General features: G+C 41.2%; 1 protein-coding gene across 2 annotated transcripts in view; it reads left to right on the top strand.

Moving 5' to 3' along the window:
• Positions 1-22,577, top strand: part of NRG3 (neuregulin 3) — a 565,161-nt gene that overhangs the window by 413,874 nt on the left and 128,710 nt on the right. Inside the window, exon 3 of one of the 2 annotated variants that reach the window (XM_035138508.2) lies at positions 1,948-2,021. In XM_035138508.2, the coding sequence (XP_034994399.2) occupies positions 1,948-2,021 (74 nt within the window). Of the gene's footprint in view, positions 1-1,947; positions 2,024-22,577 lie in introns of both variants that reach the window. The other variant, XM_035138509.2, reaches the window with a different exon arrangement.

Raw genomic sequence — 22,577 nt, 5'->3', positions numbered from 1 at the left:
TCCCCTCATGAAGGTCCCCCGACATTATACTCTGGGAACGTTTATATATCTGTGGGTTAATGGTTGTTCTGAGAGGTGAGGGCAACATAACCAAGTGAAAGTGGGCCCAACGGTGATAGGGGGAAAAATTATTAAGTGCCTTTGTGCTCACTGGTGTCCCGTCTCACTGCGTCCCATATATTCATCCCCATTTGCTGAAATCAGGTTCTGGTTCTGGTCTGTATTCCATAACTTTCCCAAATAAAGCCATCAAGCGCTAGGAGCAGGGACTTCCATATGATGAAAATACTGCTCTTCAAGGAAAGCATTATCCCTCCCCCAGGAATTAGATGGGTTAATTTCTGAATTATTTTCAAGAGACATACCTAGTGATTGTGGTAGTTTTGTATTCCATAGTTGTCAATTGCCATCTGGACAGTCTAGATACTCAGAGACTGTTGGGGATGGCTAGGTAGTAGATACTTAAGGAATATAGGTGACCACTGTGTGTCTGAGGATGGTCTTCCTCCAGGCCCTTTCAAAGTCCTGACCCACAAAATTCTGTTCTGCCTCTCTCTTACTATTGACACAAGTGGGTGGATTTATACAAAGATGTGAAATTCCATATCATTGTTCCGGCGGTGACACCCAAATATCTCTCTTTTTCCTCCAGCCCAAGTTCTCTCTTACTAAGTGTCAAACTGTGTTTAGAAACTGTCTGTGGATAAGTCAATTGAAGCTAAATCCAGACAAGAATTGGGCAATAATGGCTAGAAATCCTTATGGCTGTCAGAGTAGGATTTCCAATATCGACTGGGTTTGACTTCCGAATATTTGTAGCTTTAGTATGCTTCTGCCTCCATGGGCAGAAACAGATTGAACAGATTGAAACGTCAAAATAGCCAAAGTAAAAAATCTCAGACAAATGAAGACATCCAGGACTGCAGTGATATTGGGGCTGGTTCATCCATGAATTGTACATCTCTTGTTTTCCCCCTTTACTGATAACTTGCATCATCAAGTACTTGGACCACTGAGACCTGGGTTCAAACCTCTGCTCACTAAAAAAAAAAGTTTTTTTTTTAAATTTTATGGTGATTTTTAAAACAAAAATGGTTTCATGGCAATTTATAATATTACACACTTTCTTTAAAAAGAGCAAAACCAGTTTTTCCACTGTTTTCTTGCTATGATATCAAGTACAGTAATGGTCTTAGGGAACATATTTTAATATCCAGAAAGCTTAACCTTTCAATGCCATAACATAGTGGTGTTGATGCCATAACAAAGACCCAGGTGCGGGTCCTGCCACACTGAAGCAGCTTCTATGGCTGCTGGTCATATTTGTGAAGGAGATGTAGCCTTAGGTACCCTGTCGCTAGGCAGAGTGAGGTGACCACTTCAAGCAGCTGATTTAGGTTGTCATGAAAGAGCAGCAAATTGTGAGTTAGTTAATTTAGATTTATTAGTACTTTATGTACAACTATTGCTCTTTTTCCTGTCATGGATGGGAAGGGTTCTTGTGGCATCTCTCTAAGCGCCAAAATAACCTGAGTAGCCTTGGGTACTATGGGTATTGTATTATGCACCTTGGAGATATATAGGGAGGGAGGCACTGTTTGCTGCTCTGCCCTAAGCAACAAAATGTAGTAACCTCTCAGTTGAAGTGGGGCAAAGGTGAGGCCCCACAGATTTGGCCAAGCATGTGGACCAAGTGTGCATCCTATGGTCCTTTGCAACACGCCGGTCCTGTAGCAGACATATAGGGTTCCTTAGTGGGGGAGGGGATGCTGAAAGGTTTTCTTGGAGGTAGAATGTTCAGGAACCACTTGCACTGCTGCTCCAGGTCGTTGAAAACATTTTAGCTCTGTCTTAGCCTTCTGAGCAATGTTTGCAGTTGACTGATGCCTTGCAATTAGCCTGTCACTACCGCATGCGTATGTTTGTCATTTTTCCCCTTTTTCCCAGGTGCAAAGAGGGCTACCAAGGAGTCCGCTGTGACCAATTTTTGCCGAAAACCGACTCAATCTTGTCAGATCCAAGTATGTCAAACGTTTCTTTTTTTCCTCCTTCTTCTGTCTTTATTACATGCCGGAGGTAACCTTTGCCATATGATGTGACCTTTTGTTCATTGTCAAAATTACATCAAAACCCATTTCAGGAGCTTGTAAAGTATTTTGTATAATGAAATAGTCTTGAGTCTTCCACATCATGTTATATTTTGTAGGGGAAAGCTATACAGAATAACATATTCCTTTAGCCACTGTCTCTCCAACAGGGCATGTGGTGCCCTCTAAAAATTGCTATACTACAGTTCCCATTAGCCCCAGCTAGAATTTCCTATGGTTGGGTTGATGTGATTTGAAAACAAAACACCAGCTTTTAAAATATATATACAAGCAAAATGTTTGTCATAATAGCTGGTAGGACATGCTTGTAGTCCGGGATGATGTGTTGGAAGAAGTCCTCACTTTACCCCACTAAAAACTGAGATAGCAACTGTCTTTCCTCAGTGTAACCCTGTCTTGGTTTCAAATTCTTGGTCATGCTAGTTACAAAATTGTGGGGATTTGTTTTTCTATACCTGTATACTATCTGCATGTTAATGGTGTGTAGTTGGAAATATATAATTGTTTGGTTTTATTGTATGCATGTTACGTTCAGACATTACAGTAAGTCAGGATTTATCATTATGGGAACAAGCCACCATGAACCTCAGGCTCACATATTCTTCTTCCTCCTCTTCTGATGTGACTGGGAGGAGTTCAATTTTTTTCCAACCAAGTATTATATCTGAACCTGGACAAGCAGGGAAAAGTCATTTGGCACATGGGTATTAGGAGCACGCCCATTGGATATAGCTCATTGAGAACACTGGAGTGCTCTTCTAAATGGGGATTTCTGTATTTTTGTAACAGTAGCTGCTGTACGGAAGAGGAGCTAGCACAAAACCTATAGTGGTGTCCAAGAAAGCACAGGAGGTGAAGTAAAAATTGCTGATGTCCCTAAACACAAAAACACATGCATAAAGCAATGTGGATCCTGACCCAAATGTTGAACTCAAATATCACATACTAATATCAAAGTTCTGGAAATATATACAGAATATTCATCTACTTAGAGTTACCTTGTGGATATTCGTCACAAAACTCCACAAAGGATAACTGGGGGAAACAAATGTGTTCCTGTTATGGTTGCAAGAAGACTTTGACTCAAAATTTGACATGAGATTTTAGTGTGAACTAATCTTTTACCCAGGTGGTGCTGTGGGTTAAGCCACAGAGTCTAGGGCTTGCTGATCAGAAGGTCAGCGGTTCAAATCCTGTTGCTCGGTCCCAGCTCCTGCCAACCTAGCAGTTCGAAAGCACGTCAAAGTGCAAGTAGATAAATAAGTACCGCTACAACGGGAAGGTAAACGGTGTTTCTATGTGCTGTTCTGGTTTGCCAGAAGCGGCTTTGTCATGCTGGCCACATGACTTGGAAACTGTACGCCGGCTCCCTTGGCCAATAATGCGAGATGAGCGCTGCAACCACAGAGTTGGTCACGACTGGACCTTTACCTTTACCTTTAATCTTTTACCGGGAATCTTATTTAAGGGCAGTGGAGAGGAAACAGTTCTGCAACAATCACATTTTGAAGGGGAGGTGGTAGTCAGTGCAGAGTTTAATACTTCTTACGCACCATTGACTGACATTATGTCAGCAAAATGAGATTCTTTCTTCCAGTGAGTGCTCCAGTTGGCTCTGACCCTTCGGAGGGGTTCTCCGTTAACAGCCGTCATGCAGACAAAACTTGTATGTCTGCCAGTAAGGTTTGGGGGATAGACTGTAGACAATGGATATGTATCCCCACAAACATTTCCCAAAATATAGAAACACCTACTCTGCTACAGACAAATCATCACAAGCTGAAGGGAGGGAACTAGGTCTAAGATGAAACTATGTACTATAATTGCTCCCATTTACTAAGATTTGTGACACTGGTTAAAAAAATAAATAAATTATTTGCTTTTCTTTGTTGTTAGTGATCTCATTCTACAGCCAAGCCAGGTTAGCAACATAGTATTTTGACACCATCCCATTTACCATGTGACTCCTAATTAGGTGGGATCATATATGTGACTACACACACACACACACACACACACAGAGAGAGAGAGAGAGAGAGAGAATGATCAATCCTCAATCCCTCATCATGACAGTGATGAGGGATTGAGGATTGGAGTGATCATTCTGTGATATTATGACAGTGGACAAAGCTGTATCGTAACTTTTGAATAAATGTGTTTTAATTTAAATATATATGTGTGTGACTAATCCAAAGAGGAGGAGGACTGGGATGATGACCCCGAAGAAGCAAAAAAAAAAAAGGGGGGGGGACAATGTTGCTGAAGAGAATCATAAATATGGTAAATGTTCACATGTTCAAAGTGTGTGTGTGTGTGTGTGTTGATTTGGGGGGGTGAAATTTCCACATGGAGTCAGGCATTTAGGCATGCAGATTCACCCCTCTTTCTTAAGTTATGTACACAATCAGCTGCGTGAAGCAGGCTTCCAACAAATAGCCTCTGGACTTCAGTCAACATTGGCATATAATCTACATGAATCAAGGGGAAGTGCAGTGTGGCATATGCATCCTGCTGCAGAACCCTTGTGGTTCTGGACTCGCATTTCGCCCAACTAGTCCTACTGGTTTGATTAAGAACACATGCCGCAGCGCTTGCCAAGATAACGAAGGCACCATCTGCATTGGCAACCCGTGTTCCTCAAAGGAATTGGGTTTGCCGTGTAAATGTAAAGGCTTTTTCCAATGTATTAGCAGTTTCTGGGCTGTTTCCCCACCATCGACACCACCTAGAAATTAGATTAAAGCAAAACGAGAGCACTACCAACCTCTAATGTATTTAGCATGGTTTCTGTCCAGGTTTTGCTTCATTTAGAAGTGTCTTGAATCCACAGCTCAGCAATGAAGTTTGGTACCTCAACTTTGGAGGTTTTTTTTAAAAAAAAATTATTCAGCTTTTTAAACTGGCCTGTTTTCTATTCGTAGTCAGACTGTTTCTGAGCATACATGCATCTTTACCACGGTGCCTTGCTGTTGACCCTGCTGTTTTTAATGCACTTTTTTCCACTTCTGCATTGATAGGAAGGTGAAATTGTCCTAGTAACTTGTCAGATCACATTTACTGGCCTCAAAGCAGGGAAGTTCAGCATTTCAGCAGTCATAATTCTTGATGCCCAAGGAAATGAATATAAGCGAGAGGTCACCTGGAGATGGCATTTGGGGATAACCATGAAAGCACTCTATATATAGGCAATTAAGCTGAAGAGAGTTTTCAAAAGATATGCCACATCTATCTTAACTGCTGAGCCCATGGTTGTCCCCCGTCCCCCAGTATTCAAGTTCCAAGTTTAAAAAATTGAAGGAGCTGGCTCTTTGTGGGTGCTTTCGTGTCATCTCTCTCCCATCAAGCACACTCTTAAAAATGGATGTTTCTTATGCTTGACACACATGCATTATGCTGTATTGTCAACTAAGAAACATCATGCAATGAACCTATGAACATCATTTCTATGCAGCGTCGCTGAGAACACGGGCAGTTTTAAAAGGCTTCCACACTCTTGTGCTCTTCTCCTCCACTCCCACCCTCTTTGGTAATTCACACCTTTTTTAAAAAAAATAAGGACACATAGGATTAAATGGTTCAGCAAAGTAAAAAAAAAAAAACCAAATGAGCTTGTGTACTGATGCTTGATGTATTTACATCATATGTAACATTTTGGGAGGGTGCATAATATCTACATAGATTACATCTACATAGAATAATAGAGTCCAACCCACTGCAATGCAGGAATATGCAGCTGTCCCATATGGGGAATTGAACCTGCAACATTGGCATTATCAACACCAACTGAGCTATCCAAGCTCACAAGTTATTTAATGTGGACACTGGTGTGCTGTTTCATCACATCCTGAGAATTTTACCAGACTGTCAGAATCAATTCAAAATTAACATAGAGAGATGAGCTGAAATAAAAAGAACAGGAAAGCACTAAAGAACAGAAAAGACACAAGCCAAGCTCTCATAGTGAGCTTATACCAGTGAATGTTGTGTCTTGTTTTTCTATATGTAGTTTGTACTTGTGAAGGCTTATGAGCTTTCTTTCTGGCTCTGAACTCAGTTGGGAGCAGAGATCAAGCCCCTCCTCCTTGGTGGCATTCTTTCTAAAGGACTTTACCTGTTAACCAAGAGGAGGCTCTTCCAAAGAACTAAACTTTGCTCTACCATGTAAATATAATGGGTTCAAATTTCCATCCCCCAACACCATGGTCCACATTGATTCTGTTCTCCAGAGAAATTGGTGCTCATTCACTGGCCTGGTTGCTGTTAACAGGCAAACCAATCCAATTTTTGCCTTAACCTTGGTAAAGTTCAGAGGAGCAGAGCAAAGAAAATCTAAAGCTTCAGCATGCAGTGTTGCAGCTGGGGCCTGTGAACAATGGTTCTGGCAAGGCCCGCCCTGGGATACTTTCCAGATTTGCTTTATTTAGAGCCTAGATTGAGCATGATTGGTGCTGGAAAGTTTGAAGTGTTAGCATTTCTCAAATGGAACAGTAATGAGTTGACTATTTATAAAATAATGCACCAGAATTACTACGACAGCATTCCCAGTCTCAAAGTACAGAGAACTGACCTTTCATTACAGAAAGGGTTGAAATTACCTGTGGTGATCAATATGGGGTATTATTGGAAGCCAGAAGGACATAGCTTGTAAATAAAGCATGTCTCCCCCACCTTTAGCAATTGCTTTAAAAGTCAAAGTTATTCAGTGGACAGATAATTGGACAGATAAAGTTATTCAGTGGACAGATAAAAGGAGACCTGGGTTCAAAATACAACCAGTTTATGGATTTCCTGGGTTGTCTTGGGCAGATGATTCATAATGGGAGCAATGATCTTTTGTTTGTAGGTACAAAGCTTGTAAAATGTTCAGTTAAATCAGGGATGTGGAATTGGTGGTCCTATCTGCTGATTGCATTGTATAGCCTTCAGGCTTGAGCACACACAGTTCATGGTAACTCATTTGGCATTGTGACAGTCTATAACCATAAGGAACTCAGTTCATGTCTCAGAGTTCTGACACCTGGGAAGCAACATGGAATGTTCCTTTGTTATCATAGAACTAGAGCATAATAGAGAATAGAGAGCTTGGCTGTCCTCTTTCTCCCCTCCCCCACTTCCCCTGCATTTTACCAACTTGCACACTGAATCCTACAACTTGCCATTCTGGGCCTGATCTTAGCAGCCTGCCTAGTTATTCTAGTTTCCATGAACTCAGCACCTCTTTCCCTTTAAATGCTTCTTAAATGGCAAAGGCTAAAAGATTGGCACCCTACTCTCAAGTTGGCCCGATTACATTTTGAAACACTTCCCCCCCCCAACACACACACACACACACACCTGGCTTACTCACAATGGCATATGTGCCACCTCATGTAAGAAGTGGAAAATGAATGAGGCACATATGCATATATGTGGAACTGCCCATTTAAAAATGAGTAGAATAATCACAGAAATGGGGGTGGGTTTCATTTCCCCTGCACCCTGGTTCCAGCATCACCCAATGAGGACTCAGGTTGAGTCACAGTTTACACTCTGGAGGGCCTCAGCACTCCTCCTACGTCATCCAAGCCAGAAAACATGGTTCTCGATCCTCATACTCTGGGAATGACTCCCTTGTAGCATCTCCTGATCCACAGCCATGCTGGAGTATGTGTCTGTAGAATCAGCTGCAGGCCATTTAGGGATTGCATACAGCTCAGCTACTGAAAGAGGGGTCCTGAAAGCCTTCTTAATTCTTCAGATGACTCTGGTCCTTTGCTGAGACAACATCTCCTACAGCTCAACCAGTAAGGCTCACTTGGAGCTATCCAGGTCCTGATGTGCTTTGCTTTGTTGGATCTGATTTGATTCTGAGCCAACTTGATTGACCTGCCTTAAAGAGGCTCTCCTGGAAGCCCCAGCTGAACAAAATAGCACATGCTGTTTTGTGAATATAGTGAGGTTGTGAGGAGTCATGCCCCAGAAAATTACTAGTTTTGCCAACATATGAACCACCTCAGTTAAACAGTGTGATTAACTTCTAACCGTTTCTGCTGTAAAGAACTATTATACGAGTGGCTCTGAGCAAATAAGGACAACGTGAAAAGCACATTCTCTATTTCATTGCTTTCAGACCATTCCCCCTCACAACAGTGAAGTAAGTTAGGGTGATACAGAGTCACTTGAGCATTGAGGGTATAAAAATAAGATCCACTATTCAATCTAGTTTAACTTGAAGTGAAAGAGGTGGATTTGCAGGCTCCTGCATAGTCAAGGAATCTGAGGAATTTTGAAGGAAGCAGAAAAATGTCCCATCCCTTAACTGGGACCCTCAAATTAATAATGTAAATTGAAAATGACAGGGTTTTAGTCAAATTGTGTGTGACCTTGGTATTTTCTCTTCCCCTGCATCCCCCATACATTTTTTTTATTTTGAAACATAGTTCAAAATATAAGCAAGGAAAACACACATATATCACACACCAGTATGAAAAGCTCACCTAAGGAATAAAGAAAGCCGCCTATTGCAGTCCTTAATATATTACGCTTCTGGGACAACTAGCTCCCTAAATATAGCATATATAAGTTATATATCATATATACATCCTAGTCAGAAAAAAATACAGGCATCTGTAACTGACTGGAATTTGATCAGCATCTTAAAGGCCTTCCACACAGGAAAACAAACAGAGAATCTTGGTGCCATATTTATTTTGTAAAACAATTAGATTTCATTGTTTGCTTAAGTTTGCACATGAAGCAGAGTGTCCCAAACTTTATTAACCCCTGCTATCTGTATGGCTGCTTTGGAGACTTCCAATTACATGTTGTATGCATCACTACCACTTTATACCATTTCTTACAAATGCCTTTTTGAAATCCAATGTCATTAGGCTCGAAGCATAACTTTTGGAGTTATCTGTGTCTAGCATACAGAATATCCTGGTGGTAATTGGCAATGATGTTTCACCACCACCCACATTGTTAGATATTCATATGAAAGAGGAAAGTTCAACCCAGACCTTCCAGAAATATTGTCAATAGTTTGGACATAGTATATGAAACTTTGATCAGCAGTGGAAGTTCTGTTGTGACTCGGGGACTGGAAGGGGGAAAACTTTCTACATAGAAAGCAAATGAAAAGTTCAATGTAATTGTCTTTCCTCTTTGGAAGGAAGCATCTGGATTGTTCTGAGAAAAGCAAAAAAGAGATAATAACAGTGAGATTTCATAAAGGCATTCTGGATATCTCTCACACCAAGCTAGCAAAGAGAAAGTTCAACACTGGTCCTTGGAAGTATTGATCCAACCATCATTAATGTGCAATCTGAAGCAATCACCACTACTAAATCACTGTGTGATTAGACTTTACTAATGAGTACCATCCTTTATTTTTATTTTTTTGCTTGTGTAGTCAGGGACTACTTGAAGTGCACATGCTTTGGATCACATTAAAAGTTTGGCACATGGTAGCAGGAGACACAGAAACCTGCACCCCACCACTAGGGATGGGGAAGAAATTAGATATTGTTCACATTTAAAGGTGAATCTAATTAAATTGCACTCTTCGAAACGCAGCCATCCTTCAGATTTGCTCTTCTTTGAATTTTGCAGTGCAGTTCTCCAGCCAAATAATGTGTGTCTGTCTCCAAGCACCGCAATCATCTAATGGGATTGCCATATGGCAGGTTAATGCTGCCAGCCTTCATGTCATGTTTGCAGACATATTTGTAATGCAGATTTAGTCTGCCAACAGGCTTAGTGCCTGAAGCCAGATCCCCATAGAGCAGGGATCCCCCAAACTGCGGCCCTCCAGATGTTTTGGCCTACAACTCCCATGATCCCTAGCTAACAGGACCAGTGGTCGGGGAAGATGGGAATTGTAGTCCAAAACATCTGGAGGGCCGAAGTTTGGGGATGCCTGCCATAGAGCATGTCCTTGGGGAGCCTACCATCTTCCATTCTGTGTACATGGCCAAGCCAGTGTAGATGTCGCTGAGACAGAAGTGAATGCATGCTGGGAATGTGAGCTTGGGAGAGCACATCTTTGTTTGAGACTCTGACCTGCCATGTGACGCCCAAAATCTTCCACACAGCACATCTGGAAGGCATTGAGATGTCACTCCTGGAGGGTGTAAGTTGCCCACAACTCACTTCCACAAAGCAGCGTGCTCAACACACAAGCCTGGTAGACCTTCATCTTGGTATTGAACATTAGCATCACATTATTCGATACCGTTTTGGAGAGGCAAGCCATTGATGTAGCTGCCTTGCCAAGACGCTAGTCCAGTTCAGCATTGATGGAGAGGAAGACAAAATTGTCTATTACTTCAAACATGTGGTCACCAGTGCTGATGCATGGAGTGCCAATGATGTCTTAGAGCCAGGATGCCGGTCTTTGTGAGGCTGATGGTGAGGCCAAACTCCATTCAGGCTTGGGCAAAGATTGATGTGTCTCCGTAGAGATTCCACGGAGTATGCTATTGGCAATGCTTCATCTGCAAACAGCATCTCTTGGATAAGAATCCCACACACTTCTGTCTTGGTGTAGGAACATGTCCCAACAGACCCCATCACTCCTTGAATGGGAGTACATACCAAAATAAATTTATCTCCCTAACCAAACTGTACATTTAAAATACTCAAATATAAAAACAGCAATAAACCAACACCCAAAGTGCTCATTCAAGTTTATACATATGTAAAAGGCACAAGTCCTACCCCCTTGACTTAAAAGTATGAGCCGCTGGATTTCCTCTTTTCTTTGAAACTTAAAGGTGGTTGTAATAGTCACCCATCTTTTTTGTTCGCTACTGAAACACCAAAAATATTGAACAAAACAGTTACTGGATTGAAGTGTCTAGAGAGAAGGGTATCATATTAAAATGTTTTCTGGCTACTTCTGAACTGCTGCATAAATATATGCAGTGTTCTGCTTTGCAAATGTATGACCTGGTTTGCACATTCTATATTTAAAGCTGACATAGGGTTCCATGAAGCCAATATAATGCATGTTTCTTTATGTAAAAGGACTTCATTTCTCGGCAGCTGTTATTGTGGATTGCCCTTCAAATAAGTTCATTATTGTAATGGTCTTACTCACGCTGAGGATGCTGCACTTGAATTTTCTTTGATATCTTCAAAAACACTTTGCAGATTTCAATAACACTTGAATCCCTCTGGGTTCTGTGAGGATTAATTGGCTAATCACCAATTTAAAGCTGTAATTGAATGAAACAGTGAGCACTTGCAGTCAACTCTCAGCAAAGTGGCCACAGAAACAGGAGTCAAGGTCAATGAAAAAAATCATTGTTATTTTGAGCAGAATGCCAGCTACTAGGGGGTACTACCGGTAGTTGTATTCTCTACTAGATAGTCAGAATAGCCATTTGAAAGGTTTTAAGGAATTGCTTTGTCCCATAATTCTTTCCCGAGATACCTGTAAAAAAATTTATAGGGTTTTTAAAATAGAGAGAGAGAGAGAAATAAAAATAAATAATAATGTTTTCAGACTTCTTTTTCATTTATTTGTTTATTGTGAGCTGTGTTCAGTGCCATCATTCTGCATGCAGAACATAATTTCCCCCTTGTCTCCTCTCTCCAGCCTCAAAATCTGTTCTAGAGGAGGACACTTCAGAGCAGATCTGGCAGGGGGTTGGGTCCATGAAACTCCACACATTCAGCATTGGATAAAATATTTTACTTTTCAGTGTTGTTGTTGTTTTTTAAAAAAAGGTCCAAAAGTGGCTTCCAGTCATAATAAAACAATACATACATTAAAACCCCAGCACTAAGTGACAGAAAGTCAACATCGTTTTGGCTGGGCATGCCTCTAGGAGGAGATCCACAGTATCATAACATGGTGAGCAAATGTTACCATGGTTTTCACCAGCAGGCCTGCAAATGAAGCCCCCTCAGTTGAGCTCAGAGTCGAACTTTACCATAAAAATACCCGAATCCTAAGTTATTTAGGGCTTTACACACTAACAGTAGCACCTTAAATTGGGCCCAATGCTATCTGTGCAGACAGAATTAGGGCAATATGGAAAACGTCTGCATTCAAATCGATAGGACATGGGTAAAGTTCATGGGTAAGTTCACTTTGGGTAAGTTCATGCTTTATATGTCATTTAGAATGTCCATACTTTCTCAGCTGAGAATGTGATTGGCTGCATACTGCAATAACATCTTCCTGAATGTTTATTTCCCAGGATTTTTTTTTAAAAAAGTTTTCTAATGTGAAGTTCAGTTTGCAGAGCATAGTTTTCCCACACACACACCATTTTAAATTTTTGTTTTCAGTTTTGAATGTTCCCCATTCATTTCAGGCAGTGGTGTCCAAACTATTTTCAAAGAGGGCCAGATTTGATGAAGTGAAGGGCCGTGAGGACCGACCAAAGTTGTTGACCCTTTTTTTTTAAAGGATTTTACCCCAGGAAATCATCTGCCACAGGGGCCAGATGAAACCGACTGGTGGGCCATATTAGGCCCCCGAAAAAGACTTTTGGACATGCCTGAGAAATTTTCAGATGTCTCATATAAATGGCAACATGGGCCATACAACAGAGAATAGTGTCTCCCCAAATGACTAATATTCCATTCTCAAAAGTTGCATTCAGCTGCATGAAAGGAACTCTGAGGCTCACTGACTCAGAGCCCAGCTCTTATTTAAATCTGAGTGAGCATCTCTTATCTGCATCCTTCACATTGAATCTTTTTGCTGCTTTGACAATGCTTATTAAGGCAATTTGTATGGCTACGCCACTTCTTTCACATGGGACTCTGGTCAGGCATAGATTCAAGTTCACTGAAATAAACTTGGGGTTCATTAGAGAAATTGTGGACTCGGTACATCATGGGATTCTGGTATGTATTTTTCCTTGAATTTACACGATCCTTCTATATTTGCACTGCCTTGGCTTTTGAGGATTATCTGAATTTTGCAGAAAACAGCATTATAATGAGATGCTATTCTTTATTGAAATAATTAGCTGTTATCCTGCAGGGATTGGGGGAATACCTTTAAAGTTCCAAGATAAAAATGAAGGGAGGAGATAGAAACTCTGCTGAATGGAAAGTCAACATTTCACAGTTTGAGGTTCTGCCTCGGTCTTTGACACTAGGGCTAAGCTGAAATGTTGAGCAGTAGAATGTTGAGCCTAAATGAGGTTAAGTGGGCAGCTGTTCTAACCTGGCTGATGGGCTCAGTTGGTACTCTCTGAGTGAGCAATTGTCTGACACTGTACCTCCAGTGTAATACCATTGCAAGGTTCTAGTTACAGGTAGGTAGCCGTGTTGGTCTGCCGTAGTTGAAACAAAATAAAGAAGATTCCTTCCAGTAGGACCTTAGAGACCAACTAAGTTTGTCATTGGTGTCAGGGGGTTGTTGCGGCTACTCTAGAGTAATGACGCTCTGCATGCTTGTCTTTCAACAGTATTTATTTTGTGCAGCCTATTTACAGTGAACTGGGTATGTACAACATGTCTCCTCAGTCCGCCACATAATCCGGTACTGAACCACCCCTGGACCTTTTCCAGCATAAGAGCCTAGGGACAGCAAATCTCTTTCCCCTCCTTCTCCTGTGTAATTCCGGAACCGGGGGGAAAGGTCTGCGCTCCATGTTTTCCTTCTCCCCCCTTTCCCCCCCTCTCTCTTCCTCCTTCCTGTGTCGCAGGGGTTCTCCCTTGCTGAGAGAGACCTGGCCCTCTCTCTCCACTTCCTGATTGGACTCCTGAGCGTCCTCGCTGGTCCCGCTGCTTGGGGAGGGGCTGCTTCTGATAAAGGGAAGCGGATCCCTATATTCTCTTCCCCTTACAATTGGTATGAGCTTTCGTGTGCATGCACACTTCTTTAGATAGTGTTCTTATAAAATCACCAAAATCAAGAGCAGGGAAGGCTCTTCTGCTGCCTTTCCTTCATTGTCTGTTGTGTATATTAGCAGCTGCCACTGTACCTGGTGCCTTGAAATACAGAAGTGCACTTAAAGCAAAGCACCATTTACTGCTTGTGCAGTAAATCCCAACTAAGAAGAAGGCACGCTTGGCAAATCCACACCGTGAACAACTCCCGCCCAGAAACCAATGTCCCCACTGTGGAAGGACGTCTGGCTCCAGAACTAGCCTCCACAGTCGCTTACAGACACATTGCTAAAACCATGTTCATGGAAGACGATTTTACTCAGCTACGAGTAATCGGCAAAGAAGAAGAAGAAGAAGAAATCCCAACCAGTAGGACAATGGTTCGCAAAGGGTGTGGTGTGCCACATTGGTGTGGCAGGAGAGGATGGCAAGAGAGGCAGGAAGATTTGAGGACAATCAAAGAAACATTTAAGCATTTCCATGTATATCTATATCTAATCTATCTATCTCTATCTATCTATCTATCTATCTTTCTATCTATCTATATCTATCTATCTACGTGTATCTATCATCTATCTATAATCTCTATCTCTGTCTTTAAAAATATGGATAGATATATTTTCAAAACGAGAGCAAGAACATCAAATGACACTGACGTCAACCCTAGTTGAGATCTTTTTTGTTGTCCAATGTATTTCTAATCAACAAAAATTCAGCATGGCACGAGCAAATTTTTATTCTGAAAGTGTGGCCCAGAGTAAAAGTTTGAGAACCACTGTGGGAGAAGATAGTTTCAGCAGACCATGAGCTGTCATAGCAGCAGCAGCAGCAGCAGCAGCAGCAGCAGCAACAGAAGAAGAAGAAGAAGAAGAAGAAGAAGAAGAAGAAGAAGAAGAAGAAGAAGAAGAAGAAGAAGAAGAAGAAGAAGAAGAAGAAGAAGAAGAAGAAGATTTGGTGCCGGGGCAGTGATTTACCAAGGACATATATCAGAAAATGGGACTGTTGCAGGGATGACTGTTCCATTTGGCTATTGCCCCACCCCCAACAGTGACAAGTGGTGAATGCCAGCCACACCCTCCCTTAAAGTGAGGCATTCTGGGTGGTGTGGTTGAGGAGAACCCCTCCACTACTGCCATTGTGCTGAGGCAAGAACAGCAGTGGCACCATCACTCTTCTGGGCCACCTCACCCAGAATTCCCCGTTCTAAGATGGGGACTCCTCCATTCCCCAGACTGCAGGGGAGAGTGCCCAGGCTAATGTCATATCAATAGCTACAACAGCAACAAAAAATTAAATTTAGCAAGGGGAGGAGGAGAGGAGGAGTGGTGCTAAGCAGCCCCCGACCAACTCATATTTAAGGCCCCCCCAGAAGGCACCTGCCCCATGGCCTCAAATCTGACAGTGATTCAAGCTCAATTAAACACAAACATTTTGTTGCAGGCCTCATGTGTCATGGCTAATGGTTTCTTGATAGATCTGCGTTCTCCAGAGATTTATCTAATCCTTTTAAAAAAGCAGTAACTAGTGACCACCACCATGATGTAGAAACTAATTCAATAAGTCTGTGATGCTTTGTTTGAGCAACTTTTGGTCCAGCTTGAATCTACTGCTAATCAGTGACTCAGTTTCTAGTGCCTTTTGATACCAAGCCTTTGATTATGTAGCCTCGAAACCTTGATTACTTTTAAGCTTTAAATCAGCCAGGAGGTAATCAAACCGTGTTTTCTGAAGGCAATAGGCCAATTAAGAAAAAAGCACTTTATTAACTAAATATCTACTCAACCAAACCTAAGAGTTTACAGGGTTGGGCTCATTCTCTGCTGGCTCTGATGCTAGCCTACTTTTTCTTTTCACTGCTATTGCAATGGATTATGTAATTCTTATTTTGAGTGATACCACGATTTCCATTGTACCGCTATGACTGAGGATGGTATTTTGCTAAGCAATAGAACAATTTGGATTTGGCCTTTTCACTGTGTCTGTCCAGAACAGGCTCCAATCAGGCCCATATGAAATAAGTCACTATGGTACTCTATGGTACAGAATTCACTGTGAATCAGGATAATTTTCAACAGCTGATTCAAATAGCATAGAGAGGGGAGCTCGTGTATAAAAAGATGAATATCTTTAAAGATGGAAGGGAAGTAAATAAACTTGCTGCTTGAGGCTAAAATGCTGTATCTTGCATTTGCGGAACAGATAGATATTTCAAATGGGAAAATATGAATCCTTTCACTAAAATAGCTATTTCTCCTCTCAAAGATACCAATCTTAATGCTGGTGGTTCAACGTACACTTCAAAAAAGCATTCCACCTTCTTGAAGAGATCTTTCAGCTATTGAGATTGACATTTCTATTAAGGAAACCATCTGAATTTATTTTACAGACGTATTAAAAATTAAGGATCTCCTCCCCATTGCACAGGGTAATAGAAATTCCCACTTGAGTAAGCAACATGGTAGGAAGCAATTTTTCTCTGAATGAGTAGATACCCCATTCTTCCTCCACACAGAATCAAAAGCGTCGTGGTAATTGGGGGAAATGAAATCATCTTGAGCAAAACATGCTTTGGGTATGCTCTCAGTGATGGAGCTGTAAGTTGTTTTAAGGTGAAAATATATTCCAACACATTTTAAAATATTGTTTGTAGGAATTAACTCTAAATAAGGTGCACCAAGTCAGGAGAAGGAAGAACACCCCTCCCCAAAATAACTGTAGGTTGTATTGAGACATAAATCATTGCTTCTTGTACACATCTTTATCCCACTATCACCAGCGGTAACGAAGGTTTGCCAGTTTCAAAATTTATTTGATGAGAGACAAGAGTGAGCTAAGAAAAAGTCTGTATGTCCTAAGGGTAACAGTACACCTGTCATACTTCCTTCAACTCTCTCAAAATCTTTTGTCTGTTTCCAGCCATATTTCCCATTCTTTAAAGTCTGATTCACATGACAGTTTTCTCTTCATGAAATGACATCCGACAGTCACATCTTATTAAATAAAGATCTTTCTGGACTCGTGAACAAGGGTTCACTGCAGGTCTGTCTGTTGAGCCATCATGTACTCTACTCAGTATGATAGCTGGTTCTCTTCCTCCTCACCCATAACTATAACTTGGGATTGCTCAGTAGAGCTAAGCAGCAGGCAGTAGGTTCAGGACTGATAAAAGAAAATCCTGCTTTCTATTTTCTTACTTATTTAACATTATTTATATTTGATCCTCAAGTTTTTATGGAAGAGCAGTATGTAAAAAAATAGTAATAATAAAGGAGTTCGAGAGACTAAATACCCTTTGTCTGATGCCAAAAAAACACAATGATGTTGGCACCAGGAGAGAATTCCACAGGCAAGGTAACACCACTGAGATGGCTCTCTCTGGTCACCAACTCCAAATATGACTTCAAGAAGTGGAACTGAGAATGTACAACTTCATTTTCCTGGGCGCTAAGCCATAATGAGCTTTAAGTGTGAGCATAAGCACCTTGAATTGTGCTCAGAAAAATACCAGAAGCCATTGGAAGTTTCTCCCCCTCGCCCCAGTGCTACTTCTTTTCATCATCAGGCATTCCGAGTTTGTGAGTTTCAGCTTCGCTCCCTTTTCCTACTGTCACACTGTATTTTCCCTTGGGAGTCACAAGACCATAACCCCTACACAAAGATAAGGCAGAGCTACAGAGGTAGACAATGCTTTATCTTTGGCATGGCTGTGGCTTCACTCACACATGACTTCACAATGGACTTGTGATGGAAGAGCTGGCATAGCTCTTGTTCTCACTGGGGCTGCTGACAGTGTCCAGGAGGATCATCTCTGCTGTGGGTAGAGGTTTCATTTGTTTAACTGGTATAGGTGGCTAGGAATTAGATAGATTAATGATGGGTTGCTGTGGCAAGTAGCCGTCCACTGTTGGTGTTCAAACACTGGAGTAGTTTTTGAAAACACTGATATCTAGGCTCATTGTGCTGCCCCAAATCCACTGAGGCCATAGCACAGAATGATGTAATTTCTTTCCTATGGCCTTTAAAAACCAGTGATGTTGATCTGTTCCACAACTTACATAATATTTAATTTCAGATAATAGGCTGCAGTCTGGATCTTTGTATGTGGATAGCATGCAAAGGGTCCTGATCATTCTGTCCTATAGAGGGATATGGTCTAATTTGGATCCTGAGTTACATTGCACAGCTACTCAGGTTGAAAACTGATGGCTGGAGATCAGCCCTTCACTTTCCCTGTATTCCCAGGAAGAAAAAAGCTCCATACCCCCGCCCCAGAGTTTCTCTCTCTCTCTCTCTCTCTCTCTCTCTCTCTCTCTCTCTCTCTCTCTCTCTCTCTCTCGTTTTTCAGATTTAAATTTTACAGTCACATATTCAACATACAACATATAAATGAGATTCCAGAGAATCTCCTGGGCTTCCCTCCTCCCCTTTGTGGGTCCTCTTATTAGTCACTTCCTCCTGCATCTTTTATAATAATCCAAATCTTTTACTTCTCCATTGTGTCCAAAATTCACCATTAAACTACAAGTATTATTTCAATCCTACTAATGATTTCAACTGTTTACAATGGTTTTTAAGATCAATTATAATTTCCCCCCATTTCTTATTAAAATTTTGGTCTTCCTTATTTCTGATTCTTCCGGTCATTTTAGCCATTTCGGCATAATCCATCAACTTGATCTGCCATTCTTCTCTGGTAGTAGGGACTTTATCTTCTTTCCATCTCTGGGCCAGTGACATCCCCGTAGCCGTGGTTGTCATAAATAGTCTTTTTCTGCTCCCTTGGGATTTTGGTACCTAGAATTCCTAAAAGGAAGGCTTCTGGGGGCTTTTAAAGAAAATGTTATTTATAGTCATCTTGTTGCTGATTATGGATTTGGGTCTGCTTGTTGATAAGTCTTCTGGGGTTTATCAGGAGCAACTAAAACTCATTACATTTTTGTTGTTGTTGTTCCTCGCCAATAAGTAATATTAGCAATATTCTCAAAGGGGGAGGGCGGCTTACATCTTTCTAACTGTATGGCAATGGGCAATTTTGTTGACTGTGGTCTAAAGTAGCCTGGTCCCTTGCTCATTCATAGAACAGTTAACCATCCCTATACAAACCCCCACCCCACCCCCAAATAAAATGCCTGTGAAACCAATTTTTGAAAAAAGGGGGGGGAAGATGGACCTTTTTAGAAATTGTATGGCAGTGTAAGGGTTAACGTGTTCTCATTCATTTCTGGCACACAGTCTCCAGTTCTTTCCATGTTTCAATTCATAATCTTGTCAGACATTCTGAATGAATGAGACTTCAAAGGTGGAGAAAGTGTGGGGAGCTACCAGTGAGTGACATTTAAAATGTTTAATTGAAATGATGTATCGCCAAGCAGTCTTCACTGCAAGAATAAGACACTTAAGGAAGAGGGACAGGAATTTCTACCTTGCCTGGCCATGCATTTCAGGTGTGTCTCATTTGGTCTGGTTGTATAAAGCTTAAAGTTATTTCATGGCCTACATTGTGGGAAAGAGGTCTATACAAATCTGACTTTAAGGATGTGAAGAATGTGGAGCGGACCCCTTCACCCACAATAAATAAATAAATCTCCTATCATCATTGTAACCCAGACAGTGTGAGATGCACTGTAGCAAAGTGGGTTGGTTTCAAAAAGTGAGGAATTAAACGTAGGTCTCACTCTCAGACTTTTTGCTTTGTTTTCATCACACACTTTCAACCAAACATGGAAAACTTACTGAGATTGAAATAATCTTATAAAATTGATTGAATACTAATATAGAACAGACTAAAGTTGTAATGATAAATTCTAACACTGTATACATACATCAATCCACACTGGGAAGTCTTTATAGCATATACACTGGCGGACAAAGGTGGGGGTGGGGGAGGGGGCAGTGATCCACCCCGGTTGCCATGGGGGTGACATCACCACCACCCCGGGACACTTGGCGCTCACCACGCACCCCCGGGACATGCACCACATGCTGCACACGCCCTGGGACATGCACCCCTTGCTGTGCACCCCTGTGATGTGCAATGCGTGATGTGCCCCCCATGGGCAGTGCGTCACACCTCCTGGGACGCGCGCCAGCCACACCCCCGGAATTACGCTGCTCCCAGTGCCAGAGAAGGTAGCTTCACCACTGTATAGAATGGGAAGGGGAGGGCAGAGAGGCAACCCAATCCAGTTACGTAACCCAGGATCATAATCACTTTATACAGGCTATAAAGGTTCCAGTTCTCCAACATATCAGTCCTTGGAGACACTCGGCTAAAACTGCTTTGCACAGTGAGCCTAGAAGAGAACAATTTAGCTGCTCTTTCAGTTGTCACTTTCAACACCTACTTTCTCATGCCTCAGATTCTTTCCTCAGAATCCCTCTGATATCTTCATCACCACTTCCTCTCTAATAATTGTAAGCTCAGATGGCTGACTGCTGGCAGATTTGAAATCAAAATAGTGAGCTATGGAGAAGTTCAGCTCACTAAACAGACAAACACAAAACAAAGTGCCCCAAAGTAGACAGAACCCAGCCCCTCAAAAGAGCCCAATGAGGACTGATGAAAATGGAGATGTGAGGCATTCTTTATTAAGAATATCACACCAGCGAAGCATGCAGCATGGTAGTCAACTAAGCTGTATTCAGTGTAAACCCATTGAAATGGACAATTGTGGCTAAGCTAGACCCATTAACTTCAATGGGTCTTCTCTGAATAAAGCTTAGTTAAATAAAACCCATAATATTCTATTTGTATTGCATGTTTAATTTAGCTTCGTATGGCATAATGCCTCATTTTCCTGTAGTGATAACAAGGCATTTTTGTTCACAAAATGGCCATATGTTCTGCTAAGAAAATGAACTGATGACTCTTATTATCTTAAGTACAGAAACAATTATTGAAATGTTTTCTTTTGCTTAAAATTATTATTGGAGTAAGATTACCGTGATTAACAAAGCAACTGGGCTCTGAATAATATTGGATTGATTTCCTATGGATTACTGTGCTGTACCAAAGCTGATGTTCGTAGAGGAGTGGGAATCAACAGTGCAGCAATTTTTTTGGGGGGGGAAACCTTATTTTCCACCCCATCACCTTCATTATGGTTACCCCCATAATCTTCAGTTGTAATTCCCCAGGTCCAAGGGGAGGATCTGCTCCCAACACGGACAATGATTTTTTTTTTTGTTTATTTCATTTAAAAAAAATAAAATCTCATTTTTGCTTCCTGATCAATGTATCACTTCAAAGACATGAAGCATTACTCATAGCTCCAAGAGACGTTCTGTCTGCTTTTGTAAACATTACAAAGATGTCTAAATCTGTGCTATTAATACAAATTAAATGCCCTGCTCCTGCCTTTCCATCTGCTAAGTTTCTCTGTATGCCTATGAAATGTTCCCCATGTTGCTGCGAAAAAGGACCGAACATAAGCCCTCTTCTTTACTTTCCCTTCACTTCCTTATATGAAGCTGCCTTTCCAGTGACTCAGACCATTGGTCCATCTGGCTCAGAACCACCTACTTTGACTGTTAGCAGCTTTTTCAATTATCAGTCATGTGGTGGTCTTTATCAGCCATCCTATCTTTAACTGGGGACTGGAACCTGGCACAAAACAACAAAATGTCAAAATGGACCAGTTCGCATTACCCTCAGATCTGGGTATCCTTATTTCTGCATTGTCACAATATATAGTAAGGGGAACAAAGTCTTTTCTGTAAGGCATTTCGTTAATCAGAGTCTATATTAAGATTCACAACTTACTGGAAGATTATTAAAATATAGAATGTAATATTAAATTGCTAACCCCCCCAAAAAAATAATAATATTAATAGCATGCAATGTACTTCTGATCTGACTGTGTAAGATAACGGCTGACCTTGATATATAACCATGTTACTATATGGTGATAATCGTCAAAAACCTAAATAATTTGTAGGAAGCTTGTCTAAAGGACCATCTTCACCCATATTTATTTGTCCTATTTGATTATTAAAATATTTATAGGCTGCTCCCTTATATAAAATATCTAAGCAATGTATGGGTACAATGAAACATAAAGTATCACACACAAAAAAACAATATGAAGCAATTGTATTTCCATTTTATTAAGATAAACTAGAGAAGCTGGCAGGCACTTTTTATTTTTCTATTATTTTTTTTACATGGGTTCAGCTATTTCTCAAGGTATCATCACACAACTTGGCACAAGGGTTCCCAAGCAAACTTTGACACTGAATACTGGGTGCCATTTTAAATCAAGATGGTGGACTTAAATAGGACTTTGATGTGACTTACTTGGAATAGATTTGGACACCTCTTGCGATATTGTCGCCAAACTCAACACGAGGATTGCTTAAGTGCAGGCGGCAGTCTTCATTGACTTCTGGGTGCCGGGCACCATTTTGATTCAAGATGGCGGGCTGAAATTTGACTGTGGTGTAACCGCCCATTTTTTGGGTGTGATGAGTCCAAACTCACAGATTGCATTGTGCATTTAAATATCACGGTACTTGTGGGCTTTTTACAAATCCCCGATCTGGGCACTCCCCACTAATTTTAAAGAAATAAAAAGTATTAATGCTGAGGTAAAGAGTGGTTTTTGGTGATTGATCCTTTGATGACCTCTTGTCATA

Source organism: Zootoca vivipara, chromosome 5 (assembly GCF_963506605.1).
Source record: "Zootoca vivipara chromosome 5, rZooViv1.1, whole genome shotgun sequence".
NCBI classification, from domain to species: domain Eukaryota; kingdom Metazoa; phylum Chordata; class Lepidosauria; order Squamata; family Lacertidae; genus Zootoca; species Zootoca vivipara.
This window is presented reverse-complemented; position numbering and strand designations above follow the sequence as displayed.